At 47.5% G+C, this 11,669-nt stretch overlaps 1 protein-coding gene across 1 annotated transcript in view; it reads left to right on the forward strand.

Moving 5' to 3' along the window:
• The window catches only part of timm50 (translocase of inner mitochondrial membrane 50 homolog (S. cerevisiae)), a 34,814-nt gene extending 23,515 nt beyond the window's left edge, over positions 1 to 11,299 (forward strand). The window contains exons 9-11 of the mRNA XM_085244446.1: positions 7,810 to 7,966; positions 8,168 to 8,274; positions 8,351 to 11,299. Coding sequence (XP_085100572.1) covers positions 7,810 to 7,966; positions 8,168 to 8,274; positions 8,351 to 8,449 — 363 coding nt within the window. The 3' untranslated portion in view covers positions 8,450 to 11,299. The remainder of the gene's footprint in view (positions 1 to 7,809; positions 7,967 to 8,167; positions 8,275 to 8,350) is intronic.
• Positions 11,300 to 11,669: the final 370 nt, after the last annotated feature.

Below are 11,669 nucleotides of genomic sequence, written 5' to 3' on the forward strand. Positions count from 1 at the left end.
GCTCTTTCGTTTGTCAGTTGGATTGTGAGGTTTCTTCCTGTTAAAAGGTTTTTTTTTCTTCCCACTGTCGCCAAGTGCTTGCTCCACAGGGATCATCTGACTGTTTGGGTTCTCTTTGTATCATTAAGGATATTTACCTTACAGTAACGAGCACCTTGGCGGTGCGTGGTGCTTTTTAAATAAAACTTAAAAATGTAATTATATCTGTGCATCGTCTACATTAGTTATTATTTTAGCTTTTTTTTTCTTATTCTGCACCTAAAAATGAGCAAAGCTGCTCTGCATGGATGCTTGACCGCTGAGTTGGAAAAACAATGGTTGTCTTTTTATTTCACAGAGTCAGGCATACTGATCCTGTTCTACCAGCTGTTTTATTCTCCACTGTCTGATATTCCTTCAGGAATATTAAACTAACACCACAATGAGATAATTACCTCAGCGTTAACCCTTCCTCTGCCTATTGTTGGCTGGCCTGCATCCGAGCGTCGGCTGCTGACCTGAAGTGGATCAGACGTCTTATTGTTTGTTGGCTGGATAAGAAACGCAACAGTTGGATTAACTTTGTTATTTTTAAATCATTCATTTTAAGCCTGATGTTTAGTTTATATATGCAAAACCCCAAATCAGGAGGTCTGCAGACACTAAAACACACTGAAGGGATCCCAACTCTTGTATTGGTTCACGTACATGTGCACGCTTCTCACTCTAAAAATGACCTTAATCTGTTATAACAAACTCAGAATACATTTAACATTAATATAAAGTACATTTCACTCATTAACTCAGACAATATCCCAATGAAACCACAAAGAGCTGCTCAGAGTAACATCTTTAAGCACAGAGTTAAATAATAAACTTAAGGCTTACTTTTTGAATTTCAAGGATATTTTATTGTTTCAGTAAATATTTAATCAGCCAGTCACATGTAGACTCAACAAGTTTGTCATTTTGTATGGAGTTGCCCAGCCTGAAACGAAATACTGTTTCTCACCAGCCTCTAGAGTGCAATAAGCAATACAGTTAAAAAGAATAAATACAGTTTACAAAAGGCAGTAATGAACTGCAACAATAGTTATGGTTAAAGATGTAGAGCATATAACCACGCCCAGGAAGACCTGCTGAAGTTCAGACTGAGCACCAGAATGGGAAAGAAATGTGATTTTAGTGACTTTGAACATGGCACGGTGCAGAAACTGCTAATCTGCTGGGATTCTTCCACCAACCATCTGAGTTTACAGAAAACGGTCCAATTCGAAAATGTCCTATGAGCAGGAGTTCTCCGCGAGAAAATGACTTGTTGATACCAGAGGTCAGAGGAGAATGGACAGAGCGCTTCGAGCTGGGCTACAGCAGCAGAAGACCACAATGAGTGTCACTCCTGTCAGCTACGAACAGGAAAATGAGACGACGGCTCACACAGACTCACCAAAACTGGGCAGCAGAAGACCGGAAAGACAAACCTGGTCAGAATGTGGCTAAACATCATGAAAGCATGGATCCATCGTGCCTGTGTCACCAGTTCAGGCTGCTGGTGTGATGGTGTGGGGGTTATTTCCTTGGTGGACTTTTCTCTCCTCAGTACCAGCCGAGCATCGTTCAAACTCCACAGCCTGAGTGGCTGCAGAATAAATCACCACGTTACAAACTCAGATCATCAAACTGGTTTCTTGACCGTGACGTTCACTCAGACATCCACAGTCACTTAATCTTAATCAAATACCGTATTTTCACGACCATAAGGCGCACTGTGCTAAAAGGCGCAGTCTCAGTTATGTGTGCCATTACTGTATTTAACACACACATAAGGCGCACTGGATCATAGGGCGCATACAAGTACCGTATGCGTATTTAAAAATAAAGCGGGAGCAAACCTGAATTCGGTACCTTACTCACATTTCTATTGCCGGTAATCGTCATCATCAACAACACACAAGCATACAAGTGTGCGTATTTAAAAATAAAGCAGGAGCAAAACGAAGTTTGGTACTCACGTTTTTATCATCAATCAAACCCATCGAAGTCCTCATCCTCTGTGTCTGAATTGAACAGCTGCGCTAAATCTCCATCAAACATGCCAGGTTCACTTTCTTCACCGTCAGAGTCACTTTCCGTGCCGTGCGGCTCCTCGGAAACGATGCCGGCTTTTGCGAAAGCTCGAACAACAGAGCCAGCAGCCATGTTAGCCCAAGCATCTACAATCCATTGGCAAATTGTGGCGTAACTCGCCCGGCGCTGCCTTCCACTCTTAGTGAAACTGTGGTCTCCATCGGTCATCCATCGCTCCCAGGCCGCTCGCAGCCTTACTTTGAACGGGCGGTTCACACCGATGTCCAGCGGTTGGAGTTCCTTTGTCAGGCCTCCCGGAATGACAGCAAGCTCACAGTTCCTTTGTTTCACTAGTTTTTTTCACATCGGCTGTGAGATGGGCACGCATAGAGTCACAGATTAAGAGCGATGGTGATGCGTGGAAAAAACCACCTGGTCTCCTTACATACACCTCCCTCAGCCACTCTTTCATCATTTCCTCATCCATCCAGCCCTTTTCATTTGCCTTAATGATGATTTCTGCTGGAAACTTCTCTTTAGGCAAAGTCTTTCGCTTAAAAATCACCATAGGCGGCAGTTTCTGTCCATTAGCATGGCAGCCAAGCACAACAGTAAAAGAAGACTTTTCATACCCCGTTGTGCGTATCGCTACCGTGCTGGTCCCCTGCTTCTCCACAGTGTGACTCACCGGGATGTCAAAAGTGAGCGGGACCTCGTCCATGTTAGTGATGTGGCTGGGCTGGATGTGTTTGTCGGCGATGTGTTTGCTGCAGTAGGAGCGGAAGATGGCCAGCTTTTCCTTATAATCCGCTGGAAGTTGCTGCGCTACCGTAGTCCCGGTCCTGATGGAAAAATGGCACCGTTTCATAAAACGAAAGCACCAAGACGGACCTCCTTGGAAATGTTCAATGTTCATCTCTTCAGCTAGTGAAACTGCTTTTAGCCGAATGGTGACCGTCGAAACGCTTCTCCCGCTCGCTCTTTGCTCGATGATCCACCGCTCGAGTCTTTCCTCCAACTCGGGCCACCTCGCCTTATGTCCGCGGAAACTCAGCTGCGTTTTCTTGACCTGCCGGAGCTTGTTTTCCAGCTTCCTCCATTTGCGAACCATCGATTCGTTAATCTTAAATTCTCTCGCCGCTGCTCGATTTCCATGTTCCTCCGCGTAGCTGATGGCCTTCAGTTTAAACTGTGCTTCGTAAGCGTGTTTCTTTGCCATTTTCAGGGTTGTTAAAACAACGATGTCCTGCATAATGCACATACCTGTTCTTTTATACAGGTATGTGCGATTGTCCCGGTATATACGATCAACGCCCACACTTCACCCTTTAACGTTCTCATGGTGTTCTCTACTACGTCCTCCTTACAACACATAGGGCGCACCGCGCTATAGGGCGCACCGCGCTATAGGGCGCACCGCGCTATAGGGCGCGCCGCACTTTTTGAAGAAAATCTAAGACTTTTAAGTGCGCCTTATGGTCGTGAAAATACGGTAGTCTTTTTTTTTTTTTATGATGTAGTGGAGTGGGAGGTCATAGACGTGCAGCAGCTGTGTGACACTGTCATGTCGAGGAATCTGAGACATGAAGAATTAAAACGGCTGTGAAGGAAAAAGAAGGTTCAACCCGGTATACCTTATGTATTGGCCCCACTGTTACAGACTGCATGCTGGTCCATCAATAACAGGACAAGCGGACTCCTCAAACTGATGCATCTGCCAACTACTGCAGTGCTCCAAGACATCAGAGGGGGAAGATGTTGGAGAGGAGGAGCCATCCAGCTCGAAATGACCCAAATAAATGTTTTGGTCTTTTTCAAGACCATGCAGTGGGCGGAGTCAGGCTCTGATATGATTGGGATAAGTAGAATCTTACTGTCAGCTTGCAGTACAGTACATAATACATTTACCTAAACTGTATTTGTGAGTGTGTGCAGCATTTCTTAGCACTTCACCGACTCTGTAAAAATGCTGCTGCCCAATTTGCTGAGAACATGAGCCGAGGGTCTCGCAGGAGGGAGTCACGCTGGTGTTCGTGAGCTTCTGTGACGGCAAAGTTTCCTCTGCTGGACGCTGCACAGCAGTAGATGTCATTCCTATTTCTAATCTCCCAACGGAGAGGGCAGCCACAGATGGCGCCTGCCAATAACATCGCACGGCAGATTTGACGAGAGGAATTTTCATACAAAGACGGAGAAGTGCGGTGCCGGGGAAGTTGTCGGGGCGCGACCTTTCATTGACGTAACTCTGTGTGTGTTAGAGTTAACCCCCAACCTGGAGCAAAGTCCTGCTTTAGTCCCGTCCAGCTGCTGTTCTAGAGTGAAGCCAGTGTTTCACAGTTTGAATCGACGCGTATTTAGAACATTCAACATGACAGGCTTCGGACGGCTTTTATTGGTCACATGGCATCATAAGAGCTCTAATTAAGATCAGAGACCGTCGTTGTCAGACGTCCACGCCATGTTGCTCTATTGCATCTTCTCTACGTCACTTATATTCATAGTCATTATTCATGTACCTGAAACGAAGACGAAATGTTCAATTCAATTTTATTTATATAGCGCCAAATCACAACAAAAGTCGCCTCAAGGCGCTTCAAATGCACAAACAATATGTGGAAGAGGGAAAGGAGCAGCCAGGTGTCGACTATCAAATGCACTGATTAACCGATCATCTGAAAGCTCAAGCTTCCCTATAAAAGCAGAGGTTTGGGCAGTTTGCAGGTCTGCAATCAGCAGTGATCTTAGAGAACCGTCTGCTGAGGGAGGGCTACGAGGCCATTTCCTTAACTGAGGTTTACAAAGGCTCAATAAACCACATCTGTAACAGCGTCCTTCAAATGGATGATACCAATGTCAGAATCAGAATCAGAAACTTTATTGTCATTGTCATGAGAACAACGAAATGAAGAATGGTCCCCGATCATTGCATCATCCCTAGCAATATCAAAATATAAATAAAACAATAAAATTCAATAAATAAAATAGAATACTTAAAATACTAATAAGATATAACAGTAAAACATTCACATACATTCCCACACACATGCTTCAGACCGTGCATAGATTAACACAAGAGTGGCGTGATGGACATTTTTTTGTAGTATTCAGATGTGTTATTGCAGTTGGATAACAGCTGTGTTTGAGTCTATTAGTCCTTGCTCTGATTGCCCTGTACCGTCTGCCTGAGGGCAGCAGTTCGAACAGGGAGTGGCCAGGATGTGAGGTGTCTTTTATGATGTTTTGGGCCTTTTTAAAACAGTGGGTGTTGTGTAGAACTTCCAGTGTGGGGAGAGGGCAGCCAGTGATCTTTTGGGCGGTGTTAATGATCCCTTGGAGTGCTTTCCTCTGAGCCCCTGTGCAGCTAGTGTACCAGATGCATATGCAGTAAGTTAGAACACTCTCAATGGTGGCTCTGTAGAAGGACACCAGCAGTCTCTGTGTGATGTTATTCCTCCTGAGAATTCTCAGGAAGTACAGTCTCTGTTGGGCCTTTTTCAGCAGCTCGGAGGTGTTCACACTCCAGGAAAGGTTCTCCTCTATATTGACTCCCAGGAAGCGGAAGCTTGCCACCCTTTCTACACAGTCCCCATTTATGAATAGTGGTTGGATCTCTGCCTTTTTCCTTCTGAAGTCTATTATGAGTTCTTTGGTTTTTGAAGTGTTGAGGAGGAGGTTATTGGCCTTACACCATGACGTCAGCTGCTCCACCTCGTCTCTGTACGTAGACTCGTCTCCCTTGGAAATGAGCCCCACCACTGTGGTGTCATCTGCAAATTTCACAAAGATGTTGCTGTGGTGGCGAGGAGTGCAGTCGTGTGTGTAGAGAGAGTAGAGCAGTGGACTGAGCACACAGCCCTGGGGTGAGCCAGTGCTGAGACTCAGGGCTGAGGATGTGTGATGGCCAACTCTGACTCTCTGTCTACGGCCCGAGAGGAAGCTGTTGATCCACATGCAGGTGCTGTATGGAAGCCCCAGGTCTTGTAGCTTGGCCACCAGTTTGTGTGGAAGGATGGTGTTAAAAGCTGAGCAGTAATCCACGAAGAGCATCCGCACATAGCTACCATGCTCTTCCAGGTGAGTTAATGCAGCATGGAGTGCTGTGGCTACAGCGTCTTCCGTGGACCGGTTTGCTCTGTAGGCAAACTGGTGTGGATCCAGGCTGCGGGGCAGGGCTGCTGTGATGTGTCTGCGGACCAGCTTCTCAAAGCATTTCATTACCACTGGGGTGAGTGCCACCGGTCTGTAGTCATTCAGGCCGGTGATGTGGGGCTTCTTAGGCAAGGGGACTATGGTGGAGGACTTCAGGCAGAGTGGGACAGTCGCCTGTGCGAGGGATTTGTTGAAAATCCTGGTGAAGATCCCAGCCAGCTGTCCTGCACAATCCCTCAATATTCGACCTGGCACACCATCAGGACCCGCCGCCTTCCTCGGGTTAACAGCCTGCAGCATGCGCCTCACCTCGTGCTCTTCCAGGGTGAGGGTGGTGCTGCTATGGGTGGCGTGTTGCTGCTGTGGCTCCAATACCTCCGGTACCCTGGTCTCAAAGCGGGCAAAGAAGATATTCAGCTCCTCTGCCAGCTCCAGGTCACCGTCCGCAGCTCCGAGATTGATCTTATAGTTGGTTAGGTGCTGGATGCCTTGCCACACCTGCCGGCTGGTATTACTCTTCAAATGGTCCTCGATCCTCCTCCTATAGTCCCCCTTTGCCTCTCTGATGCCTCTCTTCAGGTTGGATCGGGCTGTGGTGTAGTAATCCCTGTTGCCAGACCTGAACGCAATGTTCCTCTCCTTCAGCAGCTGCCTGACCTCCCGGGTCATCCAGGGCTTGCCCCAGCTGGTGGAGAGGTTTGTCCTCAGCTGCAGAGATCCAAACTCAGTTCAAACGCCTCATACCGACCGGTGGACGAGGGATGACGATGTAAGCACTTTGCAGTCGCTGAGTTGAGCCAGGCAGTAAATCTCCAACAGAATGGCTGAAAAAGAAAAAGTCCAGACTGCTCAGCCTGCTGACACCTTCAGAGAGCTGTGCTTAGATCCACCGTTCAAATCTCAATGAACTGAAGCAATGCTGGAAAGAAGAGCGGCCAAAATTCCTCCACAATGGCGTAAAAGACTGAGAAGGTCCGATTCTTCAGTGGCAGCTTGATTCCTTCACACAAACACAACGTGAAGGAGAACGGCGGCCTTCTTTCATCAGCTGTGAGGACGTGGAGGATGATTGGGCCGCAGACAGTCCCTCTCCATCTGTCTCACTCACACACACGTCGGGTATTCATTTCTTGTGGAGACATCTAATTGAAATAATGCTTCCCCTCGCCCTTTACCCTAACCATCAAAAGTGAATGCCTAACCCTGAGCCTAAACCCAACCATAACCCAGTTGTAACCCTGACACTAAAACCACATCCTGAGTCTGAAAAATACCTTCAGACTCGTGAGGATTTCCAATTTTTGGTCCCTACAAAGATATGAATACACACACACACACACACACACACACACCCCCCAGCTGGGGCTAGCAAGTGTTACCTTAAGGGTCATTAAGGTAATGGAGTCTCTTATTTGATGAGGCATGAAAGATCACCAGTGTCAACTTTAGTCGGGCTGGAGTGATGGAGGAGGCGTTTACCTCATCAGTCATCGAATTAGTGATTTTATCTGCAGCAGGAGAGTAAACGTGTGTGTGTGTGTGTGTGTGTGTGTGTGTGTGTGTGTGTGTGTGTGTGTGTGTGTGTGTGTGTGTGTGTGTGTGTGTCTCTTTTAGGATGTGTCGTGTCTGAACCGCGACAGCAGTAAGGTCATCGTGGTGGACTGTAAGCGGGAGGCGTTCAGCCTGCAGCCTTTCAACGGCCTGGCTCTGAAGAAATGGGACGGAAACTCTGAGGACCGAACGCTCTACGACCTCGCCAACTTCCTCAAGAGTAAGACGCACGGCGAGGCGTTCGGGGACCGTCCTGTCACCCAGCCGTTCCTTAACTTAATTTGTTTTTGTAGTTGACGTCTGCTTCTTGTGTTCGTCAGTGCATCCCTCTACTGTCACTAAGCTCATATTTGATTGGTTGACCTTCCCGTGTTTCCTGTCTGTTGTTGTTTCACCTCCTCCGTCTCCTCCTCTCCATCAGCCATCGCTATGAGCGGCGTGGACGACGTGCGTTCGGTGTTGGAGAACTACGCGCTGGAGGAAGACCCCATCGAGGCCTTCAAGCGCCGACAGGCTCAGCTGGCACAGGTAGGAGGAGAAATCAAACGCACCTGTCACAGGTTTCACCTGGAATGGCTTTGACTCTGTTTTCTCTGCCCGTCAGGAGGAGGAGCAGCGTCTGTCCGAGCTCTCCCAGCAGAAGAAACAGGGACTCTCGATCGGCTCCATCGCCTCGCGGTTTTGGCGCTCCAAGCAGCAATGAGCCCCACCCCCTCCCCTGCTCGCTTTCCACCTATCACTCGTCCAAGGTGAGGTGAGAGAGAGGAGGAGAGAGACCCGTGTGCTGCAGGCGAATGGTCTCCGCCGTCACGGACGTCTCAGTGGGCGGGGCTGTTGCGCTGGACCGGAGCTAGGACTTTAACTGGCCTTGCACTTCCTGGTTTTTGTGGAGGTGGGGCCTCATCTTTGTGACACCTGATGCATTTTTAAGCTTCTGATGGAGAGGATCCAGGTCGGTCTAAACTCTGGTTGCTGGTGGTTGGAGGCTGATCGGGAATCAGCGCTGCCGTCGCCACTCCAGCTCCAGTCGCATCGCCGCTCACTGGATCTGACCTGAGATCAGCTGTCATCTGCCACACTTTGAGAATGTGTATTTTATTTTCTGTTCCTGTGTGTGTCTCTCAGACTGTGCTGTTGGAGGCGAACGTCACATCATGAATATTGTTTATAATGATGCAAATAAACGATAAGTAGCATTTATGAGAGTTTGGTGAATATGTCAGAGCGCCAAGCGGCGTCGGCCGCCGTGGCGTAGACGAATATGCGTCCAGGACGTAACAGCGAGAGGGATGAGGTCTTGTGATGTTCTGTCTGTGTGAGCACATCCTGGTGTGTGAGACGTGACTCTGAGGAAGAACAACAGACTGTGTTGGAGGAGTGGAGGAAATCTTGGCGACAGTGTTTGGCTCGGGATGGCTCACCTGTCGTACCTGGTCTGGTCCTATGAGGGCTTCATTAGATCAAACTAGATCACGTTAGCTTGCATAGCTCGGCAATATTAGGCCACCAGCAGACGTGTTCGGGAGCACCTCAAGGAACACGTCAGAGAGCCTGAAGTGTTGACCCGACCTGCCACCCTGACTGAACATGTGATCGATCCACAGAGATCACCTCCACGTGACGAAGTTACCAAAGATGCATGCCGAGCCACGCCTGGTTCCTGTGCTGTACACAGTTGTGCAGAAGTCTCAGGCTACGTCCACACGTACCCGGGCATTTTTGAAAACGCAGATTTTTCTATGCGTTTGCACCTTTCGTCCACACGTAAACGGCGTTTTTGGTCACTGAAAACGAAGATTTTTAAAAACTCCGGCCAGGGTGGAGATTTGTGAAAACTCAGTTTTTGCGTTTACGTGTGGACGAGAAAAACGGAGAAAACGCAGCGTCAAAGGTGTGCGCATTTTTTGACGTCACACTGTGCGCCACGTTATTGTTTCGGTGAAATGAATTTCTACAATACTGTTACTGTTAATTCTACTCTCTGCAGTGTTTAAATGCTTACATATACACACAGTTACTGTCCCTCCACACATACGACTCGGTTCTGCTTCTATGCCCCAGCTTTGTTTACTTTTTCCCACCGAGGCTTCTAGACTTCTGATTGGCCAACATTTCTGCACAGTTAGGAATCTAGCGCCACCTGCTGCTTTGGCATGTTCATAGCAGCGTTTTCCTTCATTTCTGCCTTTATGTGTGGACGGGATTATTTTTGAAAACGAAAACGGAAAATCTCCGTTTTCAAAAATACCCGTGTACGTGTGGACTTAGCCTTAAGCAACCCCTCATTTCTCCCTATTTTGCTTCCAAGCAGTCAGACTTGTCATTTTTCACAAAGAATCCTCCTCCAGCTTTCTGAAGATCCTTCAGTCTTCCCTTGTTTCCAGTCCAGTCCTCGTACCTGACCATTTTCAGACGTTTTTCTTTGTTTCCATTTAACTCTGACCTCATCACTCAGGCATCATAAAGGCTCCGAGGTAAAGTCGTTATGTCTCTGCACATAACGACTTGCCAGAATCCATCTTAAAGTTTATCTTTGATGAAAGCAGCCTGTCACACAAACCGATGATTTATTCTAGTTTCTTTAGTTGAATCTGTGAAAAATCCTGAAGATAGTAGTTTGTCATAAAATGTCATTTTTGGACCAACAATGGATTCTCTGAACTATTAGCAGAAAACCTGGCGGATCTCGCACGGTGTGCAGTGTGTCCTTAAAAAATGTGAGGAAACTGGACAAGTGGCGGACAAAACAACAAGTGTTCAGCCTAAAAATCACGGGGCCTTCAGCTGAACCATCCAAACTACACAAGAACTGGACTGAAACTCGGTAACAACAGGTCAGAGGGAGCGATGAGTCCAAATCTTTGGCGATATGTACAGAGGAGGTCCAACAGTGAGGCCACAGTGGAGGCTGGGTCTGGATTTCAGTCAGTGACGTTCGATTCATCAGTTTTAACAAAGTACCATCAGACTGAATTTGATCCTTCTGCAAAGCCTGACAATGATCCCAACGCAGTGAAAGCGCACAGTGGAGCCTCCTGCAGCGTAGCATTACTGAAGCAGTGTGGGATCATCCCGGCAGAGCAGAACAAGAACAGAAGAGCTTTGCGTGTCCTTCAAGAAGCCTGGAGAGATTTTACAGCCTGTGCTGGAGAATAAAGGTGTCCACTCAAATACTGTCACCTGTTTCTGCCTCATAGAGACCGTGTTTCAATAAATCGCTGCACTTGGTTCTCATTTTCCTGCAGAATATAAAGATTAGAAGAGAGGCGTAAGACCTGTGCACAGCGCTGTACACGAGTCTGATGCGGTGGCTCGTTCTTGGCTTTAAACAGCAGCGTGTTTTACAAAGAGGACGACGTGCTGCATTTCTGCTTTACACTCATTTAGGAAAAAAAGACTTTCAGTCAGATCTGCTGCAGATAAACCGACGATCGCCGCCCTCCGAGGCCTCTGAGTTTTATTCTTTCTCCAGAGCAACGAGTCCAGAGATCATTCGTCTCAATATGCATGTGATGTAAACTCACCATTGGTAATAAACCCAGAATAAATCAAACCGACCAGCGTGATATGTGGATTTTCCTGTTTTTGTTCGGTCTTTTTAAAGTGTAAATCGGTGGACTCTTTGGCGTTTCAGGCTCATAATGTGAATCATTTTAGGTTTTATAGTTTTCCCTTCGCTGTTTACAAGCTTTGAATTTTCTCTCTTTTAATGAGATTCCGCTGGTTCAGGATGCTTCCCTCTAACAAATGCATCTGAAACACGCTGTTATTGAGCGCGTTGGACAGAGGAGGACACGGCCGGGATGCTTTTGATCTTCTGGCTGCTCCTCGGGCTTCGCAGAAGCCTTCGTGCCGAGTTTTAATAGAACATGTGCAGCGCTGCTGTATACGTTAATGTACGGAAAATGAGGCCGGCGCTGGGC

Source organism: Mchenga conophoros, linkage group LG14, assembly GCF_057382185.1.
Source record: "Mchenga conophoros isolate Kocher_MC1m ecotype Shallow Benthic linkage group LG14, M_conophoros_male_GT1.1, whole genome shotgun sequence".
Lineage (NCBI taxonomy): Eukaryota > Metazoa > Chordata > Actinopteri > Cichliformes > Cichlidae > Mchenga > Mchenga conophoros.